Raw genomic sequence first — 25310 nt, 5'->3', positions numbered from 1 at the left:
TGGTGCTGGGGTCACTCTGTCCTTGGGCAGGGGGTGGGGGCTGTGCGGCTCCCCCCTGGGGCCGTGGGGGTCCCCTCTGGGCCGGAGCCCCCCCATCTCCTCCCTGCCTGACTTTTTATGGCTGAGCCGCTGCCGCCGCTTCCCCCTTCGCCCTCTTGCTCCCACGTGATGCTCGGGGCTTTCCAGCACCCGCATCTGGCCCCGCCATGTGGGGGGAGGCAGCGGACCCCCTCGGCTGCCCCCCGCGCCTCCCCACTGGCTTCATCCTGCCCCGCGGGGGCCGGGTGCCCGTTGGGGGTTCCCTTCCGTCGGTTTGGGGCTGTTTCGGGGTCACGGCCGGAGGCGCTGGCGCCCGGGGAGGAAATGAGAAATCAAGGACGGGGGCTCCGGGTGGAAGGAGTGTGACCGCATCCCCCCCCCCGCCCCCCCCGGGTGCTCAGCGCGGCCTGGCCAGGGTTTGCTTCTGCTTTCAGGACCCCGATTTAATTAGAACCCGGCCTTGGCCACGGGGGCCCGGCCCAGGCAAGAGCCTGTGCTGGGCTAACAGCCATGGCGGCCACTGGCCAAGGGCCCTGGCTGGGGCTGCCGCCTGCTGCGGGGCAGCGGGTGCCTTCTCCCAAGGGCGCTGGGAGCTGCGCTCATCCCCACCCCGCATGGGCGCATCCCCCACCCCGCATGGGTGCATCCCCCACCCCGCATGGGTGCATCCCCCACCCCGCATGGGTGCATCCCCCACCCCGCATGGGTGCATCCCCCACCGTGCATGTGTACATCTCCGCTGTGCATGGGTGACCTGCATGGGTGCATCCCCGCGATGCATGGGTGCTGTGCATGTGTGCACCCCCGCCATGTGTGGGTGCATCCCCACCGTGCGCGGGTGCCATGCACGGGTGCATCCCCGCCATTCATGTGCCATGCATGGGTGCATCCCCACCCTGTGTGGGTGCATCCCCACCGTGCATGGGTGCCACGTGTGGGTACGTACCCACCGTGCATGGGTGCATCCCTGCCATGCACGGGTGCCACATGTTGGTGTGTACCCACCGTGCATGGGTGCTATACGTGGGTGCATCCCCACCGTGCATGGGTGCTGTGAGGGGGTGTATTCCCGCCATGCATGGCTGCCATGCACGGGTGCATCCCCACCATGCACGGGTGCATCCCCGCTGTGTGTGGATACGTCCCCACCATGCACGGGTGCCACACGTGGGTGCACCCCCACCATGCACGGGTGCATCCCCACCACGTGAGGCTGCACCCACCCATGTCCCGTGGGCTTTGCCAGGCCGGATTCGGCACCGCCGTGCCCTTCCCTTCGCCACTGGCACCAGTTGCCACCGCGAAGCCGAGGCAGCTCACAGGGCTCGGTGGCTTCGGTGACTTTTCGCCGTGGTCACGCACGCGGCTTTGTCCCCATCCTCTTGGCAAGCGTCAAGTGCCGCCAGGCACGGAAATACCGGGAAAAAGGGACATTTATTTGCTGAAGGAGCCGTTTACACCCGCACGACCCCACGGTGGGTGGGGGGCTCTGCCCTGGGGGTCACTGGGTGACGCTGGGGAGGGACGGGGTCCCCAAAAAGCCCCCCCTTGGCCACGGGGCTTGGAGCTGTCCCGGTGCCTGGGTTTTCTTGGCAACCTCGTAATGTTATCGCTGGCAGCGAGCAGGATAAATCCGATAAATCCTGGCTTCTCCCGGCCGGCGAGTTAATATTAAACCGGTTGGCGGTTAACGCGGCTCCTGGTGCCGGGGTCCTCCCCGAAGGGTGTTTTAAGGGGGCAAAACCCCCACAATTTTTCCAAACTGCCACCTTCAGCCTGACTTCCCGGCGTGGGGGACGCAGGGGGTGTGTGGGGAAGCAGCTTTCCCCAAAAAATAAGCTGGAGGGAAGCGCCAGGCCCCCGGGGTCAGGGTCCGGCATCGATTTGGGAGATAAAAGCCCCAAAATGGAGGAAAAAGCCGGCACCAGGCCCAGGGCACAGGGATGGGGCTCGTGTGGTACCCCGAAACTGTGCGCTGGGGGGGCTGGGGAGCCCCACGGCCATTGGAACCCTATGGGAGTTTCAGCTTCTTTTTGGGGGTTCCAGCCCTGGGGGCGTGCGGGGAGGGGAAACTGAGGCAGAAGGGCAGGGGCTGGGGAGGGGGCGATCCGGGGAGGTGCCGGTGTAACCGGCTGTACAGGCGGAGGGGCCCGATCCTGGGGGGCGCTGCCGGTCCCGGCCCGAACAAAGAGCGGCGGCAGCACGAGGCCGAGGGGGGGGGGAGAGCGGGGGGAGGGGGGGGTCGGTGGGACCCGCCCCCGGGCGGAGCCAGGCGGGCCCCGGCGCGGTGGCCCCGCCGAGATGTCCCGCATCGAGTCGCTGGCCCGGGCGAGGAGCGAGCGTGCCAAGGTGGGTCCCGCCGGGGGTCCCCCCCTCCCCCAGCCGTGCTCCCTTTGGGAGGGAATCCCCCTCCTCCTGCTTTGGGAGGGGGGCATCCCTCACCTCCCCCCCCCCCCCCCCCCGGGTCGCTGCCCCCCGGCTGGGGGGGCTCTGCCCTTCCCCACCCGTGGGGGGGCGTTTGTGGGGTGCCGGGGGCGGGGGATGCTCGGAGCGATGTCGCGGTGGTTGTGCTGGTTGCGGGGGTCCCTAGGCAAAGCGGGGGGGGCGCAGCTCCCCGTTATGTAGCGGGGTCTCTTGGGAAGCCCCGAACGCTCCTGCCCTCGCCCCCCCCATCCCCCCGGAGCTCCCCCCATCCCCCCGGAGCCCCCCGCCCTCGGACCATCCCGCCAGCGACTCTTTGGGCCGAGCGGCGGCCAAACTCCCCCGCCCCCTCGGTCCCGGTTCCACCGGTGGCCTTTGGGGGGGGTGAAGCCCCCCCAGCTCCTGCCGAGGGGGTGGAAGCGAGGTGGGCCCCCCCCGTCCCCCCCCCGCTTTTATTGTCCCGGTACAGACAAAGGCCAGCCGCCCCTTGGGCGATGGGGAAACTGAGGCACGGGGAGCGGGGGGGGGGGGGGGGGTCGCCGGCCCGGGAGAGCGTGTCCCCGTTACCGGTGACTTGGGGGGGGGCCCGGAGCATGTGGCAATTGGTGGCGTGGCGAAACGGGGGGCGAGGGGGGGGGGATTCAGCTGGTGCTGCCGGCGCTTGGCAGGGCTTTGTGCTCCGGCGACGGGCGTGCAAGGGGGGCGTGCAAGGGGGGCGTGCAAAGCTCAGCCCCCCCCCCCCCCCGCCTCAGTTTACCCCAACGTGGGGATTTTTTTTTTTTTTTTTTTGGGGGGGGCACACGTGGTGCGTGCTGCCCTTGCATGCACCGAGTTTGCCAGGTCTGAGCCGCCCGTGGGGGGGGGTCCCGGGGGGCTCAGCCCCCGGGTTGGGGAGGGGGGGGGGGTATGGGAGAGGGTGGCAGAGCTGGCGGGGGGGGTGGGGAAGTGGTTGTTGGTTCCTGCGCCGGACATGGCGGGGGGGGGCGGGGGGAAATGGCGGTTTTTGTTTAAAGAAAGTTTCATCAAAGCGTGTTTCGCCCCACCCAGGGCTGTGCCCTTCGGGGGGGGGGGGGGGGCTGGCGGGGGGACCCCCCCGCTGCGGTGACGGGGCAGCGCTTGGAGAGCAGCCACCGGCCCTGCGGCCAGCTGTCACCGCTGGAGAAACAGGGCCCCCCCCTCCATGGCAGCGGGGGGGGGGGGGGGGGACACAGCCGCGGGCCCCCCCCCCCGGCTGTGATGTGCCAGCGGCAGATGGCATGCGCGCCCCCCCCCCCCAACTGTGGCTTTTCGACAGTGGGGACCCCATCACCCCCCCCTCTTTCCCTTCCCTGGAGCCCCCCAAAACAGTAGGGGGGAGCCCACCACGCTGTACCCCCACAGCCTCGCTCTTTAAGCCTCGGGGGGGGCACAATGGGTGTCTGGGGGGGGGCACCCCCTATTCTGGGCGAGGGGGAGCCCCGGGGGGGGGAGGGAGTCGGTCCCCGCTCAGCAGCATCTTTTGTTGCCGGATGGCGCTGGCTTTGTTCAGCACCGGGGTGGCAGGCGGGGAGGGGGGACGGGACTGACCCCAAGGCGGGGGGGACACTGTCCCCAAGCAGGAGGGGACCACCACAGCTCCGTGACACCGTGCCAGGAGTCAGCACCCAGGTCAGACCTTAGTTGTTTTTTTTTTGGTTTTTTTTTTTTGGGGGGGGGCTGGGGGGCTGCCCCCCAACCCCAGCTCACGGAGGCGGTGATGCCGCAGGTGGATTTTGGGGGACACACGCGCACGCGCAACCGTGGGGTGGTGGCAGCTGGGGTTGGCATCACCCCAAAAGCCTCCCCCCCCCCAGGTCTGGCTGGAGTTTTGGGGTGCGGGGGGGGTGTTCTCACGCAGGAAGAGGAACGGACTATCTTGGGCGACGGCGGCGGTGCCAGCAGAAATACACCCGCCGTAGGCGTCGCACCGCAGCGCTGGGATAAAAAAGCAGCTAACCCCAAAAAACCCCGTTTCTGGTTAAAGCGAAGAAACTTTTTGCTCCCCACCAGCGCCGGGGGGGCGGATGTCGGGGGACCCTCCGAAACCCCCAGCCCGGGGATGCCGTGGTGCCCAGTGCCGGGGGTTTGGTGTGTGGGGGGGGAGCGTGGCTGGGGTTGGGGGTTGGCTGTGCTGGGGGGGGGGGTTGGCGTCGGGGTATCCACTGATGGGGGTTTTACTGGGGGACCCCCAGGCACCCTCTGTGTTGGGGGGCGTGGGGACGGAGGCGGTGGCATGGCCGTGTCCCGCCCCCCCCCCCCCCCATGTATTTACAGCCTGGGGTGCAGCCTGACACCCACTGTCAGACCCAGGTGTCTGGGCAGGGTGGGGGTCACCCCCCCCACCCCCACCCCCAGTGACCCCCTACCATGTCCCACCGGCAGCAGGGACCCTCTGTAGCCCCCCCCCCCAGGGTGGCACAGGAGGGTCCCTTTTGTCCCACACCGGGCGTGATGTGGGGCTGCCAATGGAGGGTCCTGCTCCGAAATGCCCCCCCCCCATCACATCCTGTGTGCACCCCCCTCTATGGATGGGCGACGGGCTGCATCCCCCCCCCCCCCCAATATTTCTGGGGTGATGCTGAAGCCTTGTGGGGTTTTATGGCACCGTCACTGCTTTGCGCCTGTCCCCCCCTCCATGTGGCCTTTGTGAGTGGGGGGGCACCCAGGCAGGGTGGGGGGACCAGGGCAGGGTGGGGGTCCGGGGGGGTTGGTGTGCTGCTGGTGGTGGTGGGGGAGTCATGGCTGCAGGAAAAGGATTCGCCCCCCCCCCGCCTTTGTCTGGTGACGGTTGGGGTTCCTGTGGCTGGGGCTGCGCTGGGGGGGGGGCTCTTTGTGGGGTGGGCGCGGGATGGGGGCAGGAAAATGGGGAGAAAGGGGAGAAAAGGAGAAAACGGGGGGGGGGGGAAGGGAAGAAAGTGGAGAAAAAGGGAAGAAAAGGGGAAAAAGGAAAGAAGAGGGGAGAAAACAGTAGAGGAGAGGAAAAGGGGAGAAAAAAGCAGAGGAAAAGGGAAAAAAAGCGAGGAAAAGGGGAGAAAAAAGCAGAGGAAAAGGGAAAAAAAGCGAGGAAAATGGGAGAAAAAAACAGGAAAAGGGAAAAAAAGCGAGGAAAAGGGGAGAAAAAGCAGAGGAAAAGGGGAGAAAAAGCAGAGGAAAAGGGGAGAAAAAGCAGAGGAAAAGGGGAGAAAAAAGCAGAGGAAAAGGGGAGAAAAAAGCAGAGGAAAAGGGGAGAAAAAAGCAGAGGAAAAGGGGAGAAAAAAGCAGAGGAAAAGGGAAAAAAAGCGAGGAAAAGGGGAGAAAAAAGCAGAGGAAAAGGGAAAAAAAGCGAGGAAAATGGGAGAAAAAAACAGAGGAAAAGGGAAAAAAAGCGAGGAAAAGGGGAGAAAAAGCAGAGGAAAAGGGGAGAAAAAGCAGAGGAAAAGGGGAGAAAAAAGCAGAGGAAAAGGGGAGAAAAAAGCAGAGGAAAAGGGGAGAAAAAGCAGAGGAAAAGGGGAGAAAAAAGCAGAGGAAAAGGGGAGAAAAAAGCAGAGGAAAAGGGGAGAAAAAAGCAGAGGAAAAGGGGAGAAAAAAGCAGAGGAAAAGGGGAGAAAAAAGCAGAGGAAAAGGGAAAAAAAGCAGAGGAAAAGGGGAGAAAAAAGCAGAGGAAAAGGGAAAAAGCACAAGAAATGAAAGGAAAAGAAAGAGGAAAAGGCCAAAACAAGAAAAAAGAAAAGCAGGTCAAAAAAGGAAAACAAGAAAAAGAAAGAAAAAAGGAAAGCCAAGGAAAAAAGTAAGGGGAAAAGGAAAACAAAAAGAAAAAAGTGAAGCAGAAAAAAGACAAAAAAAGGCAAAAAAAAGAGGAAAGGCCAAAAAAAGTAAAAAAAAACAAACCAGGGGAAAAAAAAAAAAAAGGAAAAAGCAAAGCGAAAAAAGCCACCAGGCCCGGGAACAATCGCGGAGCGGGGCAGATGCTGCGGCTGGAGGCTCCGAGGCGCCGCGGCGGGGCCGGGGGCTGCGGGGCCGGGGGGGGGCGGCGGGGCCGGGGGCTGCGGGGCCAGGATGTGCTGCTGCTTCTGCGCCCCGTTCCCAGTGGATGGGGAGGCGGAGAGACCCCTCTGCGGCGAGCGGGTGAGCCCCCGAGCCCCCCCACCCCCGGCTCCCCGTGACCCCTGGCGTGTGCCCCCCGCCCCGGGGGCCGTGGCAGCGTGCCCCCCACCCCGGTGTCTCCACTGCCTGGGGATTGCTCTGTCCCGTGGGCTCCTGTGGTCTTCCTCACCTTCCTCCCCACCGGCCTGGTGCCTCCCGGGGGGGCCCTCATCCTCCCCCCATCCCCCCCTGGGTGGGGGGTCGGGAGCAGGGAGGGGAACCAGGACCCCCTTCGGCATCACCGAGCTGTGGGTCGGGGGCTTGGGCACCCAAAGCGCTGCCGTCTGGGGGGGGCTGGCGCGGAGAGGGTCTGTTTGCGGGTGCCCCGGTGCCAGGCACGGCCGGCTGCCATGGCTGGGGGGGGGACAAAGGCAGCTCTGTGCTGGGGGGGGTGCGGGGCGGGGGGGGGGGCAAGGCCGCTCTTGAGATGCTCGGGATAACGCCGGGATAATGCCGGCTCGCTCCCCTTTTCCAGCAGGGGAAAACCACAGCGAGCCACCGGCAGCACCGGCGTCCCCAAACCGGACCCCAAAACCATCCCCGGGGCTGGGGGGGGGCCAGCTGGCCCCCGAGCCCCTGTTTTGGGGGGAAAAGGGCCAAAATGCCCAGTTCCGATATAAAAAAGGAGGTGGGAAGGCGCAGGGCTGCCGGCTGCGACGCTCCGGCGGTACCCCCAGCCCCCGTGGGTGCCGGGGAGCATCATCACCTCCCCCCCACCGCGGCCCCCGCATCTCGTCCCCATTGGGGCTGGCGGCTGCGGTGCTGGGGGGGGGGGTTCTCCCGCAGCCACCCGGTTGTCATGGTTATGGGATGATGGGAAGCACGGGCGAGCGGAGCGAGCCGGGTGGCTTCTCCCCAGCCGCTCGGCTCCCCGTCCTCCCCGCCCCGGGGTGGCAGGACCCCCTGAGCATTGGGGGGGACCGGGTGGTCCCCCGTCCCCCCCGGCTTCCCGCAGCCATGAGCCGCATCCCGAAGCAAGCGGGGGCCATGCCGGGTGGTGGTGCCGGGCGCCCGCCGTGCCGCAGTCCCGTCAGGCGCCCGTCACCTCTCTCCGGGCAGAGCAAGGAGAAGGAGAAGATGAAGGAGGGCAAGGAGAAGGACGCCCGCTACACCAACGGCCACCTCTTCACCACCATCACCGTCTCGGGCATGACCATGTGCTTCGCCTGCAACAAGAGCATCACGGCCAAGGAAGCGCTCATCTGCCCCAGTGAGTACCCAAACGGCCGCGGTGGCTTTGCCGGCCGGGCACGGCAGGCCCACGCCGGGAGGGTTCCTCCGAGGCGTCCCGGCAAACGCCAGCGTGCCACCCCGGCACGGCGTGGAGGGTGGCCGGCACCGCCGGCTCCTTCCAGCTCCCCCAGTGTGGGTGACGCTGTGGTGCCGGATGGAGCCGCTGTGCCCGTGGCACTGGGCTGGGCACCGCGTCCTCCGGTGCTGGGGGGGCTCGGTGGGGCCGGGGGGGCTCAGCTGCTCCCGGGCAGCTGCGGCTCCGGCAGCGCCCGCTATAATCCGCATCCACCTGGATTCCCCCGGCATCTGCTCCCATCGCTCTGGCACCGGCAGCTCCCCCAGGGTGGGATCCTCCGGGTATCTCCGGGGGTGGCCGTGTTGTCACCTCTCCCTGTCCCTGTGTCGTCCCCCCCAGCCTGCAACGTCACCATCCACAACCGCTGCAAGGACACGCTGCCCAACTGCACCAAGGTGAAGCAGAAGGTGAGCGCCTGCCCGGCCGTCACAAGTGACACGAGCTGGCCGGTCTCAGCCGCTTCAGGCTTTTCGGTGTGGGGGGGGGACACGCAGGATGACATGGGGACAGTGATACCCGCTGTGACGCCTCCGTTCCCTCCCCCAGCAACAGAAAGCCGCGCTGCTGAAGAACAGCTCGGCACTGCAGTCGGTCTCGCTGCGCAATAAAAGTGAGTGGGTGCTCCCCCCCCCCCCAGCTGCCTGTCACCGAGGTGTCGGGGCAGGGCCATGTCCCTCTCCCGGCTGCGGGGACACCCCCCGACTGCGGGGACACCCCCAGGAGGGCTGGGGGATGCGTCCCTGCAGGGGGATGCTGTATCAGGGTGTCCCCTTTGGGTAGGGGGGACACGGTGTGCGGCCAGGGGGGTGACAGTGGGGATCACGGCGGTGACCCCCCAGTGTGTGCCATTCCCCCCGCCCCCGCCATAGCTGCCGTCCGGGAGCGCCCCAACTCGGCCATCTACCCCTCGGAGAGCTTCCGCCAGACGCTGCTGGGTCCCCGCCGCGGCCGCCCGTCCCTCTCCCTCTCCAAGAGCGTCTCCACCACCAACATCGCGGGGTAAGTGGGGGGGGGAGAACGGGGACAGAGGGTTCCAGGGCTGTCCCCACAGTGTCCTCGTCATGTCCTACCCCCCCCCCCCCAGGACCTTCAACGATGAGTCCCCCCTGGGGATCCGGCGGATCCTGTCCCAGTCCACGGATTCCCTCAACATGCGCAACCGCACGCTCTCCGTTGAGTCGCTCATCGACGAAGGTGGGGACCCGTCGGGGTTGGGGGGACGGGGGGGGACAGGGGGGCGCAGGGCCACCCCCACCTCCCACCACCCTCCCGCGCAGGCCCCGATGTCATCCTCAACCAGCTGATGAGCGACTTCGAGACGGACGGGAAGGACTTTGAGGCGGATTCCTGGAGCTTGGCCGTGGACAACAGCTACCTGCAGCAGCACAAGATGGACGTCATGAAGCGCCAGGATGTCATCTACGGTGAGGGGACACGGGGGACACGGGGCGGGACAAGGGGGACAGGTTGAGTTGGGGATGGAGGGATGGGTTAGGGGGCGCAGGGATGGGTCAGAGCTGCAGGGATGGGGGTGCACGGGATGTGGGGACGGTGTAGGGGGTGTGGGGTGGGTCAGAGGGGCAGGGACATGGGGAGGAGGAGGGGGGGACACAGGGACAGGGTAGGGGACACAAGGATGGGGATGAAGAGATGGGGACGCAGGGACAGGTCAGAGATGAGGAGAGGGGGATGCAGAGACGGGGGACACAGGGACATGTTAAGTGCAGAGATGGGGACACAGGGACAAGGTAGGGGACACAGGGATGGGGGTGGAGGGATGGGAGATGTGGGGACACGGTGTGGGGCACAGGGACACGTCAGGGATGCAGGGATGGGGACACAGGGACAAGGAAGGGGACACAGGGATGGGGGTGGAGGGATGGGGGATGTGGGGACACGGTGTGGGGCACAGGGACACGTCAGGGATGCAGGGATGGGGACACAGGGACAAGGAAGGGGACACAGGGATGGGGGTGGAGGGATGGGGGATGTGGGGACACGGTGTGGGGCACAGGGACACGTCAGGGATGCAGGGATGGGGACACAGGGACAGGGAAGGGGACACAGGGATGGGGGTGGAGGGATGGGGGATGTGGGGACACGGTGTGGGGCACAGGGACACGTCAGGGATGCAGGGATGGGGACACAGGGACAAGGAAGGGGACACAGGGATGGGGGTGGAGGGATGGGGGATGTGGGGACACGGTGTGGGGCACAGGGACACGTCAGGGATGCAGGGATGGGGACACAGGGACAAGGAAGGGGACACAGGGATGGGGATGGAGGGATGGGAGATGTGGGGACACGGTGTGGGGCACAGGGACACGTCAGGGATGCAGGGATGGGGACACAGGGACAAGGAAGGGGACATAGGGATGGGTGTGGGACGCAGGGATGGGGATGAAGAGATGGGGATGTGGTAGGGGACACTGCGATGGAGAGACAGGGGACACCAGGAGGTGGGGACAGGGCACAGCGCTGTCCCCACGGCACAGAGCAGGCTGGGACCTGCCGCGGTGGCTGCGCCCTCTCATCCCCCCCCCCCCCCCCGCAGAGCTGATCCAGACGGAGATGCACCACGTCCGCACGCTGAAGATCATGGCCACCATGTTCCGCAAGGCCATGCTGGAGGATCTGCAGGTGGACCCGGCCACGGTGCAGAAGATCTTCCCCTGCGTGGACGAGCTGAGCCAGATCCACGAGCGGTTCCTGGCGCAGCTCCTGGAGCGTCGCAGGGAGTCCCTGGCCCATGACAGCAACAAGAACTTTGTCATCAACCGCCTGGGGGACATCCTCGTCAGCCAGGTGGGGACGGCGTGGGGACGGCGGGTGCTGTTGGGGGGGGGGGGGGGTATGGGTTGGCTGACGTCCCCTCCTCTCCCCCTGCCCAGTTTTCGGGGGCCAGCGCGGAGCAGCTGAGGAAAGCCTACGCCGAGTTCTGCAGCAAGCACACCAAGGCCGTGAAGGAGTACAAGGACCTGCTCGCCCGTGACAAGCGCTTCCAGCAGTTCATCCGGGTGAGCGCCCCTCATCCCTGCACGGCTCCGGAGGGACCCCCGGGACGGGTCTTGGGGTCTCCCTGCTGCCTCCGGGCTTCATACCCTGCTGCAAGACCCTTCTGCCAACCCCGTGCCTCAGTTTCCCCAGCTGGGCGTCTCTCCCTAATGCCTTTTAACATGGTTATGAGCCCCGCGATGCCGGTCACTGCTAACGGGGTGCCCTGTGCTTCCCCCCCTCCCGCCGGCTGGCCAGAGGGTGACGCGGTCCCCGCTGCTCCGACGTCACGGGGTGCCCGAGTGCATCTTGCTGGTGACGCAGAGGATCACCAAGTACCCGGTGCTCATCGAGCGCATCCTGAAGAACTCCAAAGGTAACAGGGCTGGGGGCGGGCGGGCGACCACCCGTGCTGGGGGGGGGGGGGGGTCCAGCCCTGACCGCGTCCCCCCCCAACCCTTCATCCCAGACAACGAGGGTGACTCCGCGGACCTGTCGCGAGCGCTGAAGCTGGTGAAGGAGCTGATCTCCTCCATCAACGAGGAGGTGCACACGTGCGAGATGAACGCGCGGCTGTGGGATGTCTACCGGCGCGTGGACGGCCGCGCCAAGGTGCAGCTGCCGTGGGAGAGCCGCGCCGGCGTTTTCGGCAAGGACGAGCTCCTGCGGCGTAAGCTGGTGCACAGCGGCTGCATGCTCTGGAAGACGGCAGCCGGGCGCTTCAAAGGTGGGGGACTGGGGTGCTGTGGGGGGGAACTGGGGCACAGGTGGGAGAGGTGCTGGGGGACCAAGGTGCTGTGGGGTGGGGGTGCCAGGGGATGGGGATGCCCGGGGTGCCAGGGGCTGGGGGTGCTGGCGGGTGGGTGTACCAGGGGATGAGGATGCTCAGGGACCAGGGGCTGGGGAGTGTGGGACCGAGGTGCTGTGGGGTGGGGGTGCCAGGGGCTGGGGGTGCTGGGGGACTAAGGTGCTTGTGGGGTGGGGGTACCAGGGGATGGGGATGGCCAGGGTGCCAGGGGCTGGGGGTGCTGGGGGAGCCGAGTGCCGGAGCATGGGGTACAGGGGACTGGAGGTACCTGAGGATGGGACCGCCAGGGACCACAGTGCCAAGGGATGGAAGATGCCAGAGGATGAGGGTGCCTGCACTGGGGGACGCTGGCAGGGGGTGGGGCTGGGGTACCAGGGGATGAGGGTACCTGGGTGTGATGGGGTACAGGGGTGCCAGGAGGTGGGGGTACACGGGGGTGGAGATGCCAACGTGCAGGGTGCTGGGGGTTGGGGGGGGTACTAGGGGATGGGGGTGCCCATGGAGCGGGTTGCCAGGGCACAGGGGTGCGGGGGTGCCCTCCCCCTCCATGGAAAAATTTGGGAGCAGCCCTGGGACCGAGGGGACCCTGGGGCTCTGTGGGGTGGGACATGCCACCAGCTGGTGCCCACCCCAGCGTCTGACGTCCCTGCGCTCCCTCCCAGACGTCCTGGTGCTACTGATGACGGACGTCCTGATCTTCCTGCAGGAGAAGGACCAAAAATACACCTTCCCCATGCTGGTGAGCCCCCCCCCCGCATCCCAGCCCCCGCCGCGGCCGGGCTGGCATGGTGACCCTGTCCCCTGCCCCTCAGGATAAGCCGGCCGTCATCTCCCTGCAAAACCTCATCGTGCGGGACATTGCCAACCAGGAGAAGGGGATGTTCCTCATCAGCGCCGCGCCGCCGGAGATGTACGAGGTCCACGCCGCCTCCCGCGACGACCGCAACAACTGGATGAAGGTCATCCAGCAGACGGTCAGCCTGTGAGTGCCGGGGGGGCTCGGTGTGCGCGATGGGGAGGGGGGTGCAGCTGGGGGCTGGGGTTGCTGAGCGTGGGCAGGATGCGGCCGGTGGGAAGGGTGGGATGGAGTTGGGGGGTCCCAGCTCTGAGAACAGCCCCCCCGTTCCCTTCCAGCTGCCCCAGCCGCCAGGATTTTCCCCTGATAGAGACAGAGATCGAAGCGTCCTTGCGCAAGCTGAAAGGTGGGTGCTGGTGCCGCGGGGGGTCCCCATCCAGCGCCCCCATCCGTACTCGTCCCCCCCCCATCCGTACTCATCCCCCCGCATCCGTACTCGCCCCCCCCGTCCCCCCCATCCGTACTCGCCCCCCCGTCCCCCCCATCCGTACTCGTCCCCCCCCCATCCGTACTCATCCCCCCGCATCCGTACTCGCCCCCCCGTCCCCCCCATCCGTACTCATCCCCCCGCATCCGTACTCGCCCCCCCGTCCCCCCCATCCATACTCGTCCCCCCCCATCCGTACTCATCCCCCCGCATCCGTACTCGCCCCCCCCCGTCCCCCCATCCGTACTCATCCCCCCGCATCCGTACTCGCCCCCCCCGTCCCCCCCATCCATACTCGTCCCCCCCCATCCGTACTCATCCCCCCGCATCCGTACTCGCCCCCCCCCGTCCCCCCATCCGTACTCATCCCCCCCGCATCCGTACTCGCCCCCCCCCGTCCCCCCCATCCGTACTCATCCCCCCGCATCCGTACTCGTCCCCCCCCGTCCCCCCATCCGTACTCGTCCCCCCCATCTGTACTTGCCCCCCCATCCGTACTCACATTCCCCATCTGTACTCGCCCCCCCATCCGTACTTGTCCCCCCCCCCCCCCCGCAGACCGTATCCTGCAGCATGATCGGAAGATCACGGCGCTGCTGGAGGAGAAGGTGGGGCTCTTCGCCGACATGCTGGCCCTGGCTAGCGGCTGCGAGGAGTCCTCGCCCACCCTGGCCCCCCGCACCCTCTTCCATTCCGACTCAGCCGAGGGTTCCCGAGGGGAGAAGCTGATGCACGACGCCATCCGGGAAGGTTCGGATCCACCGGGACGCGCCGGGATGCTCTGGGATGGCGATGCTCTGGATGGGGAAACTGAGGCACGGGGCTGGGGTCCCCCCCAGTGGTGTGGGGTCCCCCCGCCGTGGCGTGGGGCTCATCCTGCACTTCCCCGCAGTGGAGTGCCTGAAGGAAATATTCACCAGCTCCGGACGGGACCGGGACCAGAACAACCTCGCCGAAGCCGAGAGCTGCCCCAGCCCCGGCGCCAGCAGTAAGGGGGGGGGGGGGCGGGGGGGCTGGGGGACACGTGCCAGCTGGGGCTGGGGGCTGCACCCGGCTGGGGCCCCCCCCGGGGCTGCGACGGGGCTCACCCCCTGCCTCTCCCTGCAGACGGCGACGCCAGCAGCTTCAATGGCTCCCTGGAGTTCTGCAGGGCGGATTCAGATGCTGGGCAGCGGGTGAGTGGGGGGAGGGCGGGGGGCGCGCCGAGGGGGGCACCCCCAGCCCGTGCCGGGGCCACCGCGGTGTCACTGGTGTCTCTCCGTAGGATGGGAACGGCAACCAGCTCCTGCAGAGGGTACCCCAGGAGGTAAGGGGGGGCGGGAGGGGGGAGGGCGCCAGCTCCCTCCCCGTGGGGCCAGCGTGCCTCAGTTTCCCCGTGCTGGGTCACGGGGGCTCACCATCCCCCCCCCCCCCCCCCCCAGGAGATCAACCAGCGGCTGGTGAACCTCTACACGCTCCTGCACAGCCTCCAGGTTGGGGGGGGGGGAACACTGTGGGGAGGGGGGGGCAACCTAGCAGCCCCCTGCCCACATCCCCCTGCCTACATCCATCCATCCCCCTGCCTGCGCTCCTGCCTGCATCCCCCTGCCCGTATCCCCCTGCCCGTATCCCCCTGCCCATACCCTTCTGCCCATATACACCCCCTGCCCACACCCCTCTGCCTGCCCCCTGCTCATACACCCCCTGCCCATACCCCCCACCCACCCCCCAGCTGGCCCCTGCCCTGCCCACCCCCCTGCCCACCCCCCGGCTGCCCCCTGCCCACACCACTGCCCTCCCCCTGCCAAAACCCCCATGTCCACCCCCCGGCTGCCCCCTGCCCGTACTCCCCCCGCCCACACCCCCCCTGCCCATGCCCCCTGCCCACGCTGCCGCCCCCCCCCCCCGCAGGCCGTGGTGAGCCAGCAGGACACGCTGCTGGAGCTGCAGCTGCAGGAGGGCGCGGAGAAGCCGTCGCGCCGCGGTTCCCAGCCGGCAGCGCCCGAGCCGGCGGCACGGGTGGGCGAGAAGCCGGGCACCACGGAGCTGGCGCTGCTGCAGCGGCAACACGGGCTGCTGCAGGAGGAGCTGGGGCGCTGCCGGCAGCTCTGCCAGGAGCGGGCGCAGGAGGCGGCGGCGCTGGAGACGCGGCTGCGGGACAGCGAGCAGGAGCGCGCCCGGCTGGAGCGGGAGCTGGAGGATGCCCGGCGGCAGCTGGGTGCCCTGCGGCAGGAGGGTGGCGCGCGGGGGACGCCGCGGGACGGACCCACGGCGCAGGAGTCTGCCGGCCGGGGACGCGCTCTATCTCAGCTTCACCCCGCCCCAGGTAGGGGCACGGGGGGCTCAGCGTGTGACACGAGTGCGTCCGGCCTCAGCCCGCCCGGGTTTGGTGTCTGGGCAAGGGGGGACAGTGGGCTCATGTGTGACACGAGTGCGTCCGGCCTCAGCCCACCCGGGTTTGGGCTCTGGACAGGGGGGACAGTGGGCTCATGTGTGACACGAGTGTGTCCGGCCTCAGCCCACCCGGGTTTGGTGTCTGGGCAGGGGGGAGCAATGGGCTCATGTGTGACACGAGTGCGTCCGGCCTCAGCCCACCCGGGTTTGGTGTCTGGGCAAGGGGGGACAGTGGGCTCATGTGTGACACGAGTGCGTCCGGCCTCAGCCCACCCGGGTTTGGGCTCTGGACAGGGGGGACAGTGGGCTCATGTGTGACACAAGTTTGTCCAGCCTCAGCCCACCCAGATTTGGGGTCAGGGCAGGGGGGAGCAATGGGCACATGTGTGACACGAGCGCATCCGGCCTCAGCCCACCCGGGTCGGGCCCTGGGGAAGTGGCAGCAGGGGAAAAAAAATAGATGTGCTGATGCGTGACACAAGTGCATCTGTGACATGAACGTATCCGTGACATGAATGCATCCGGCCTCAGCCCCCCGCGGTGGGGGGTGTGGGGAGGAGGTGGGGATGGGAGGGGTGCAGTCAGGTGTGGCACGAGTGCATCCAGCCTCAGCCCGCCGGGGTGGGGGGTGAAGGATACGTTCACACGTGACATGAGTGTGTCTGGCCTCAGCCCCCGCCCCCTCCCCCCCCATGTTGGGGGACACGGGGGTGCAGGCCTGACCGCCCCCCCCCCCCTCTCAGCAGCTGAGCCACGGCCCCCACCCCGCCAGCCTCTCCTACCACCACCCTGCCTTCGCCCCCTGCCCCCGGGAGGAGCTGGATTACCGGGGCGGCGATCCCGACCGGCTGCGGGAAGGCGAGGACGCCCTGGACGCGCTGCTGGAGGACGAGGGCTTGGGGAGCCGCCACTCCCCCCCCGCCAGCCCCCGAGGTGGGTCCCGGGGGTGGGGGTGGGGGGGCACAGGAGCCAGCCCTGGGCACCCGCTTTTCCCAGGGCGGGGGAGGGGGTTAACCTGCTGTTTTTCCGTAGATTTCCTGAGGATGCAGGATATTCCCGAAGAGGTGGAGAGCAGCCAGGAGCTGAAGGAGGGTGACGGGGGCTCCTCGGACAGTTAGGGACCAGCTCCAGCTCCCCCCCAGCCCCCCACGCCCCCCCCCCCCCCCCGGGAGATGCCGGGGGCCGGATCCAGCCGTGGGGCGATGGGGCCAGCGGGATGGGGAAGCTGCTATTCCCATGGGAGCCTTATGGGGCTGGGGGGGGCCGGTCGCCCCCTCCCCTCCCCCAAGATGGGGGGGGGGGGGGGACAGGCAGCGGTTTGGGGCCAATGCGTCCCGCCTCCCTCCGCTTGGATTTATTTATTTATTTTGTTGTCCTGGGGTGGGAGGAGGTGGCCCCGGTGGGGTTGGGGGGGGGGGTCCTGGTCCATCCAGTGCTGAGCAGGATGCAGCCCCTCCCCCCCCGCCCCCAGCCCTGGGACAGCGGTAAGGTCCCTGGTGGGGGTGAGCCCATCTCTACCAAAGCTCGTCCCCCAGCCTGGTTTGGGGGGGGCTGGCCGGGGGGGGGGGGCGCTGGGACAGGCGTTTTTAATCAGTTGTTGGTTCCCCTCAGTTTAACTGTATAAAAAAAAAAAAGGAAAAAAAAAATTGGAAAGAAATTAAAAAGACCAGTTTGGACCTAAACTGTGCAGGTGGGGGGTGGGGGGGGCAGGGAGGAGGAGGGGGGCTGAGGTGGGCTGCGGGCAGGGGCGGACACAAAGTGGGTGGCTGGGGTGGTGTGGCCGTGCTGTGCGTCCTGTGTTGGGTCTCAGCCCTGCACTGAGCGTGTCGGGTCTCAGCCATGTGTTGTGTCTCAGCCCTGCGCCGAGTGCGTCAGGTCTCAGCCCTGCGCCGAGTGCGTCGGGTCTCAGCCCTGCACTGAGTGTGTCGGGTCTCAGCCCTGCACTGAGCGTGTCAGGTCTCAGCCATGTGTTGTGTCTCAGCCCTGCGCCGAGTGCGTCGGGTCTCAGCCCTGCGCCGAGTGCGTCGGGTCTCAGCCCTGCGCCGAGTGCGTCGGGTCTCAGCCCTGCACTGAGTGTGTCGGGTCTCAGCCCTGCACTGAGCGTGTCGGGTCTCAGCCCTGCGCCAAGGGCATCGGGTCTCAGCCCTGCATTGGGTCTTGGCTGTGCACTGAGCGCTTTGGGTCTCAACCCTGCACTGAGTGCGTCGGGTCTCTGCCGTGCGCCGAGTGCGTCGGGTCTCAGCCGTGTGTCGGGTCTCAGCCATGCACTGTGCCAGGTCCCAAGCCCATGCCACCACCCACTGGTGTCCCGGGGGTGGCGGAGCGGCGGTGGGTGCCTGTCCCCCAGCCTGTCCTGCTGTCCCGTCGGGGCGAGCCGCGCGTGGCCGTGCTCAGCAGCCTGCCCGACGCCGGGTGCCCACGCCGGGGTCCCCGAGCGAGGTGCTGGGGACGGGGTTCCCGGCTCGCCCGGGGAAGGCGTCGAGCGGGAGGTCCCCGGGGAGGTGACGGGACAAGCCCGGGCTGGGTGCGAGCCAGCCCCGGGCGTGGGGAGGCGACGGGGCGGAGGACGCGCACCCAAGGCGCCCGCACCCACACGTCTCCTCGCTCACGGCACCTGCACCCGCCCGGCACGGGCAGGGGTCCTGGGGAGACCCCCCCGGCCGCCATGAAGCGGATGTTCTCCTGCTCCAGCTCGCAGGTGGCGGTGAGTCCCGGCCCCCCGCCGTGCCCCGGGGGACCCCAGCCTGGCCTGGCGTGCGGGACCCCCTCCCCACCCGGTGGCTGGGGGTAACCTCCAGCCTCGGTGCCCCGCAGGCACCCGCGGGTGCTGCTGCGGAGCCCGGGGGGGGCTGTGGCCGCGTTTGGGGTGAGGGGATGCTGCAGCCCCCCAGCTGCCAGCCAGCCCGGGAGCTCAGCACCAGTCCTGCCCTGATCCTGGCTCCGAGGCCAGCCCTGATGCCAATCCTGACGCCGGCAGCAATCCCAGCCCCGCTCCAGCCCCAGCGCCGGTCCCACGCCGGCTGCAATCCCAGCCCCGCTCCAGCCCCAGCGCCGGTCCCACGCCGGCTGCAATCCCAGCCCCAGTCCCAGCCCTGATGCCCGTGCTGATGCCGGCTGCAATCCCGATCCAAATTCAGCCCCAAGGACGGTCCCATTCCCAGTCCTGATCCCAGCCCCGATCCCAGCGCCGTTCCCGACCCCGATCCCAGCGCCGTTCCCGACCCCCATCCCAGCGCCGTTCCCGACCCCCATCCCAGCCCCATTCCTGACCCCGATGCCAGCTGCAGCCCCGACCCCATTCCTGCCCCAATCCCGCCACAATCCTGCCCCCAATCCCGGCCCCATTCCCGATCCCAATCCCACCCCGACCCCAGCCCCAATGCACGATGCGGAGCCCCAGTCCCAGCGCGTGCCCCCAGCCCTGGCCCAGCGGGGGGTCCCGCAGCCCACCCACCCGGCGCACGGCGGCGGAGCCCGACAAACCAGCCGGGCAGGCGCAGGCAGGGACACGCTCGCCAGCCTCGCCTCGCCTTCCCGGCTGGCGCCCAGGGCCGGGCTCCACAGCACTTTGGGGTCCCCAGCGCCCCGGCCTCGGTGGAGCCCCCCACCAGGTGGGGAAACTGAGGCACGGCTCCGTGGCACCGCAGCGGGAGGCGTTTGTGGGGCACATCCCAGGAGAGGGGTCAACCCCAAAGCGCTGCCTCTGCCGTGGCCCTTCTGCCTGGAGAACCTGTGCCTCAGTTTCCCCTCTCCACCTGGTGGGGGTCCCGTCCCCGCCGCCCCCCCAGCCGCTCGCCACCCCCCCAGGTTGAGAGCTGGAACAAGCAGGACCAGAAGCTGCTAGAAGCGGTGGAGAAGGGCGACGTGGGCAAGGTGTCCGCCCTTGCCTCCCGCAAAACAGCCCGGCCCACCAAGCTCAACGCCGTGGGGCAGTCCGCGTACGTCAGCCCGGGGGGTGGGGGACACGCGTGGGGGTCCCCAGGGCGGTGGGGTGGCCGATGGGGATGCGGGTCATAGCCGCCTGTCGCCCTCCGGCAGCTTCCACCTGGCTGCGTCCAAGGGTCTCACCGAGTGCCTGACGCTGCTGCTGGCCCACGGGGCCCCCGTTAACGAGAAGAACGATGACGGTAAGTGGGGGACACGGTGGGGACACTGCCTGGCACGGGGCGGGGGGGACAGGGATGGGGCTGAGCCGGTCCCCATGGCCCCCCTGGGTGATGGCAAAGGACTGAGCCCTGCACCCCAAGGCGCTGAGCCCGGGGGAGCAGCCTGGCCTGCCGTGCTGGGGGGGGTCCCCAAGGCCAGGGATGTCCCCAAGGCCAGGTGTCCCCTGGCGGGGTTCTGGGGTCCCCCTGGGCTGCCGGTGCCCAGCCTGCAGGTCTCTTGCAGGCAGCACCGCTCTGCATCTGGCCACCATCGCCTGCCAGCCCCAGTGCGTCAAGGTCCTGCTGCAGGTAGGAGCCCGCACGGGACAGGGACACAGAGGGTGAGGATGGAGATAAGGATGGAGATAAGGATGGAGATAAGGATGGAGATAAGGATGGAGACAGGGACAGGGATGGGGACAGGGATGGGGACAGGGATGGGGATGCAGAGGAGGATGAGATGGAGCTGGGGATGGAGATAGGGACGGGGACAAGGACAGGGATGAGGACAGGGACAGGGACAGTGACACAGAGGAGGATGAGATGGAGCTGGGGATGGGGACAGGGCTGGGGACAGGAATGGAGCTGGGGGTGCAGGCAGGGATAAGGATGGGGACAAGGACAGCGATGGTGATGGGGACAGCGTGGAGGCAGGGATGAGGTTGAGGATGGGACGGGAAGGGACAGGGCAGGACGCCGGGTCCCGTCCCCAGCCCGGGGAGGGTCCCTGCCCGCTGTCCTCCCCCAGTTCGGTGCCAACGAGGGCCACGTGGACAGGCAGGACCGAACCCCCCTGCACTGGGCCGGTGAGTGCCGGGGTCCCTGGGCCAGGATGGGGGGCAGGGGGGGGCAGCACTCATCCGGGGGGGGGCCATCCAGCTGACGTGACCCCCCCGCAGCCTCCTCGGGCTGCGCCTCCAGCGTGCTGCTGCTCTGCGACCACGAGGCCCTCCTGGATGTCACCGACGCCGTGAGTGGGGACGGCAGCGGGTGGCGGCGGGTGGTGGACCAGGATGTGGGGGGCTGACGGGCGCCTCGTGCCCCCCCCCAGCACGGGCAGACCCCCCTGATGCTGGCGGCGCGGGGGAACCACGCTGCCATCTGCGCCCAGCTCCTGCAGAGAGGGGCCGACCCCAACCTGGCCGACAAGGACGAGAGGTGGGTGGCCGTGGGGACAAGGGGACGCGTGTGGGACAACTGGGGGTGGGGGTGGGGGATGTCTCCGCTCTGCCCGCCCCATGCCCAGGGTGATGGCTCGAGGTTCTGCTCCATGGGGACCCTGGAGGTGCCCCCTGCAAAGGCAGCTCCAGCGCTGTCCCCTCTCCCCAGGGGACCCAGGTGTCCTGGGAAAGTCACCCAGGGAGGGGGGGGGAGGGGGGGGCAGGGACCTGTGCCATCATGCCACCGTGTCATTGTGTCATGGTGCCACTGTACCACCATGCCACCTTGCCACTGTACCACTGTGCCACCATGCCATCCCATCATGTGCCACTGTGCCATTGTGTCACTGTGCCATTGTGTCACTGTGCCATCGTGCCACTGTGCCATCGTGCCACTGTGCCATCGGGCTACTGTGCCATCGTGCTACTGTGCCACCATGCCATCATGTCACTGTGCCACTGTGCTGTCGGGCTACTGTGCCATCGTGCTACTGTGCCACCATGCCATCATGTCACTGTGCCACCATGCCATTGTGCCACTATATTATTGTGCCACTATATCATTGTGCCACTGTGCCATCATGCCACCATGTCACTGTGCAACTATGCCATCATGTTACTGTGCCATCGTGCCACTGTGCCACTATATCATGGTGCCACTGTGCCATTGTGCCACCATGTCACCCTGCCACCGGTGCCGCAGGACCGCGCTGATGCTGGCCTGCGAGCAGGGCAGCCTGGAGTCGGCCGAGCTGCTGCTGAGCCACGGTGCGGCCGTGGGGGACAAGGACCGCTGGCGCTGTGCCGAGCAGCCCCCCAGCCGTGCCCTCCGCCGGCTCCTGCGCAGCGCCCGCTGCAGGGGGAGAGGTGAGCCCCCTGCCCCGCCTCACCTGGCTGCTTATTTTTAGGAAAAAACAGGGAAAAAGAAGGATTGTTTCTTTTACTCCCGGCAGAGAACGGCACCGGCTGTGCCGGGGACTCCGCGCCGCAGGTGGAGAGCCAGGCAGAGGGGACCCTGGGCAGCGAGAGCGAGGAGGAGGAAGAAGAGGAGGAAGATGAGGAGCAGCAGGATGGGTGTGATGCCCAGCGCGTGCAGCGGCTGCAGGAGCAGCTGGCGAGGAAGACGCAGGAATGCCAGCGGCTGGCGGCTGCGGCCGACGGGCTCCGGCAGCGGGTGCGGGAGCTGGTGCAGCTCCTGCCCGGGTGCGAGGCTGGAACGGGGGCGCAGGGTGAGGACGAGGATGGCGCCTGCCTGGCCCTCCTGGCCCAGCACCTGGGCGAGCTGAGGAAGAAGGTGCTGGCTAAGGAGGAGGAGGGTGGAGGACAGCACAGCGCGGCGCAGCCCGACGGTGCTGCTGCGGTGCCGGCGCTGGCCCAGTTCCTGAGCTGGCTGGGGGACGAGTGTGCCAAAATGCGGGCGGCGAAGGCGAGCGCCTGCGCGCGGAGCCGGGGGCTGCGCAGGGAGGTGGAGGAGGCCCTGCGGAGCAAACTGCATTACGAGGTGGTGTCGGCCGACGCCGTCCGCAGGAGCCTGGCGGCTTGGGAGAAGATGGTGCTGGGGCTGGAGCAGACGCTGAGCCGCGCCGACGAGACCCACGCCGAGATGCTGGAGAGATCCCACGTCCTGCTGGAAAACCTCCGGCGGGAGCTGGCGCGGCCGCTCGCCGCGTGCCCGGTGAACGGCACGGAGCCGGCGCCGGGCGGGAAGAGCCGAGAGGAGCCACCGGAGGAGGGTGGGAGCTCGGAGCAGGAGATGCTGGAGCTGAAGGAGACCAACGGGATGCTCCTGGGGGAGCTGGCCCGGCTGGGGCGGGAGCGGGAGCGGCTGCAGGAGGAGCTGCGGGGGCTGCGGGGGCAGGACCCCGGTGCCCAGCCGGCGGCAGAAGGTTCTGGAGCGGCCGGCCTGGCCCAGGCGCTGGCGGCCGAGCGGGAGGAGGCGGCGAGGCTGCGGCAGAGGCTGGCGAGGCAGCGGCGGGAGCTGGCGGCGCTGCGGGATGGGGTGGGCAAGCAGGCGCGGGAGGCGGCCGGCGACGCCGGGGCTGGCATCCTGCGGGAGCTGCACCGCCGGCTGGACGGGCTGGTCAGGGCCCAGCACGAGGCCTTGCAGCTCGTGGCAGAGATGGAGGGCGAGGGCCCCCCCGGGGAAGGAGCCCCCTGTAGCGACGGGGACACTGGGGTCGGGCTACTGGGCGAGCTGGAGGATGCGCTGGGTGAACTGGTGGAGGAGCTGGGGCCGGGGCCGGGCCCCCGGCTGGCGCGGCTGCTGGGGCGGCTGGTCGGCACCGCTGCAGCCCTGCGCGGCCGGGACCCCCCCGGCGAGACACCGGCGGCCCAGGCCGAGCGCTGGCGGGCGGCGGTGGCGGCGGAGAAGCAGGCGGCGGAGGCGGCGGAGGCGCGGGCGGCCGAGCGGGAGCGGGAGGCGCGGGAGCTGCGGGAGCAGGCGGAGGGGCTGGAGCGCAGCGTGGGCAGCCTGCGGGCCAGGGCCGACGAGCTGGCCAGGGGCTGCCGGGACAAGGAGGGCAAGGTGAGGGCCCGGCTGGCGGGGACACGGGACCCTTCCCATTGCTGTCCCCTTCCCATTGCCGTCCCCTTCCCATTGCCGTCCCCATCCCATTGCCGTCCCCATCCCATTGCCGTCCCCATCCCATTGCCGTCCCCATCCCATTGCCGTCCCCATCCCATTGCCGTCCCCATCCCATTGCCGTCCCCTTCCCATTGCCGTCCCCTTCCCATTGCCGTCCCCTTCCCATTGCCGTCCCCTTCCCATTGCCGTCCCCATCCCATTGCCGTCCCCTTCCCATTGCCGTCCCCTTCCCATTGCCGTCCCCATCCCATTGCCGTCCCCTTCCCATTGCCGTCCCCTTCCCATTGCCGTCCCCTTCCCATTGCCGTCCCCTTCCCATTGCCGTCCCCATCACACCCCGTTCCCATTGCCGTCCCCATCCCATCCCTGTCCCCGTCACATCCCCATCCCATCACTGTCCCCATCACCATACCCATCACATCCCCATCCCACTGCCGTTCCCATCCCATTCCTGTCCCCATCCCATTCTTGTCCCCATCACCATTCCCATCCCTGTCCCCATCGCCGTCCCCATCCCATTCCATCCCCATCCCTGTCCCCATCACCCCCTCTTCCCATTGCCATCCCCATTCTATCACTGTCCCCATCCCTGTCCCCATCCCCTTCCCACCCCTGTCCCCCTCCCATCGCTGCCCCCTGCCCCCCACCAACCCCCAATGCCCCAGAGGAACCAGGTTTGGGTGGGTGGGGGCTGCCCAGGACCTGGAGCTTCCCCCCCTCCTCCCCTCCCCCCCCCCCAGTCCATCTCCAGGCAAACCTGGGGGGCAGCAGATGGGACCCAAAGGGACCACCCCGGGGTGTGACGGGGGGCAGCCGCTCCCCCCAGCCCCCAGCTTTGCCCCTCCCCCCCCAGATGAAGAAGCTGCTGGCGGAGACGGAGAAGCTGTCGGCGGAGGTGCTGGGGCTCCGCGGCCAGAACGCCCGGCTCCAGCTCCAGCTTGAGGTGGGTGCCAGCACCCAGTGTCACCCACTGTCCCCATGTCACCCCTGCCATCTCCCCTTTCTCCCCCCCCATCCCCCAGGTCCAGCACAAGAACCATCGGGACATCGTGGCCGTCTATAGGACCCACCTCCTCAACGCTGCCCAGGTGGGACCCGTGCCCCCCCCCTCCTGCTTTGGGGTGACATAGAGGGGACACACACACAATTTTTGCTGCGATGCTGGAAAATACAAATTGGGAGCCCCACCCTGGATGTGGGGCCCCCCCGGGATGCCGACCCCAGCCCCACGGCACAGCTCTGCTCCCCACAGGGCTTCATGGACGAGGGGGTCCACGCCATGCTGCTGCGGATCCTGCGGGCGGAGGAGTGAGGGGCAGGATTGGTGCTGGTCCCATTGCCCCCCCAAGCCATTAAACTGGAGAAACCGCGTGTCCCCAGCCCCTGTCCCCATCTGTGTCTGGGCGTGGGGTGGATTTGGCTGGGGGTCCTGGCTGGGGGTCCTGCCCCACCATGGGACCTGGGGGTGGATGGGAAATGGGGGGGACACTCCAGGAGGGCTCGCAGCACCCACTGCGCCCCGCAGCCAGCCCTGCGCCCCAGCTCCGGACTGGGAGGGCTACTGGGCACGCCTCAGGCCAGGACCTGCCCCGTACTGGACCATAGAGCCCCAGCCCCACAGTGGACCAGTTCCATAGAGCCCCCGCCCCATGGAACCCCATACTGGACCAGTCCCCACACGGGGTCCGTCCCCATACTGGACCAGTTCCACACAGCCCCAGACCCATGGAACCCCACACTGGACCAGTTCCCTATAGCCCTCGCCCCATAAAGCCCCATACTGGCCCAGTTCCACATAGCCCCAGCCCCGTTACTGGCCCAGTTCCCCATGGACCCCGGCCCCACAGGGCACCCAGGACACCCACCGCCCCCCGCGCAGCCCCGCCCCTCCCGTCCCAGCGGGCGGGGCTCAGGGGGCGGGCGGGGCTCAGGGGGCGGGCGGGGCTCAGGGGGCGGGCGGGGCTCAGGGGGCGGGCGGGGCTCAGGGGGCGGGCGGGGCTCAGGGGGCGGGCGGGGCTCAGGGGGCGGGCGGGGCGCAGGGGGCGGGCGGGGCG

The 25310-nt window shown here is 68.3% G+C and overlaps 2 protein-coding genes across 2 annotated transcripts; both read left to right on the top strand.

Moving 5' to 3' along the window:
• Positions 1-2282: 2282 nt before the first annotated feature.
• ARHGEF2 (Rho/Rac guanine nucleotide exchange factor 2) lies at positions 2283-16977 on the top strand. Its single transcript, XM_040618496.1, is given in 23 exon segments — positions 2283-2388; positions 7660-7810; positions 8249-8316; positions 8456-8519; positions 8779-8908; positions 8994-9103; positions 9187-9333; positions 10464-10714; positions 10801-10926; positions 11162-11279; positions 11373-11630; positions 12374-12450; positions 12524-12693; positions 12846-12913; positions 13553-13744; positions 13887-13982; positions 14102-14169; positions 14259-14300; positions 14416-14466; positions 14885-15187; positions 15189-15299; positions 16114-16300; positions 16400-16977. Coding segments are annotated over 23 exon segments (2922 nt in total). The 5' UTR covers positions 2283-2340; the 3' UTR covers positions 16486-16977.
• A 1055-nt stretch (positions 16978-18032) lies between these two features.
• Positions 18033-24598, top strand: ANKRD35 (ankyrin repeat domain 35). Its single transcript, XM_040577980.1, has 13 exons — positions 18033-18071; positions 19175-19305; positions 19406-19494; positions 19757-19821; positions 20261-20318; positions 20412-20482; positions 20564-20670; positions 21376-21539; positions 21626-22470; positions 22585-23196; positions 24110-24199; positions 24279-24344; positions 24509-24598. Exons 1-13 carry the CDS (start codon positions 18033-18035, stop codon positions 24566-24568), a joined length of 2397 nt encoding a protein of 798 aa, XP_040433914.1. The 3' UTR covers positions 24569-24598.
• The last annotated feature ends 712 nt before the right edge of the window (positions 24599-25310 follow it).

The sequence above is a fragment of the Falco naumanni genome, chromosome 20 (genome assembly GCF_017639655.2).
Source record: "Falco naumanni isolate bFalNau1 chromosome 20, bFalNau1.pat, whole genome shotgun sequence".
NCBI lineage: Eukaryota > Metazoa > Chordata > Aves > Falconiformes > Falconidae > Falco > Falco naumanni.
Note: the sequence above shows the minus strand (reverse complement) of the source record. Positions and strands in the feature narration are given on the sequence as shown.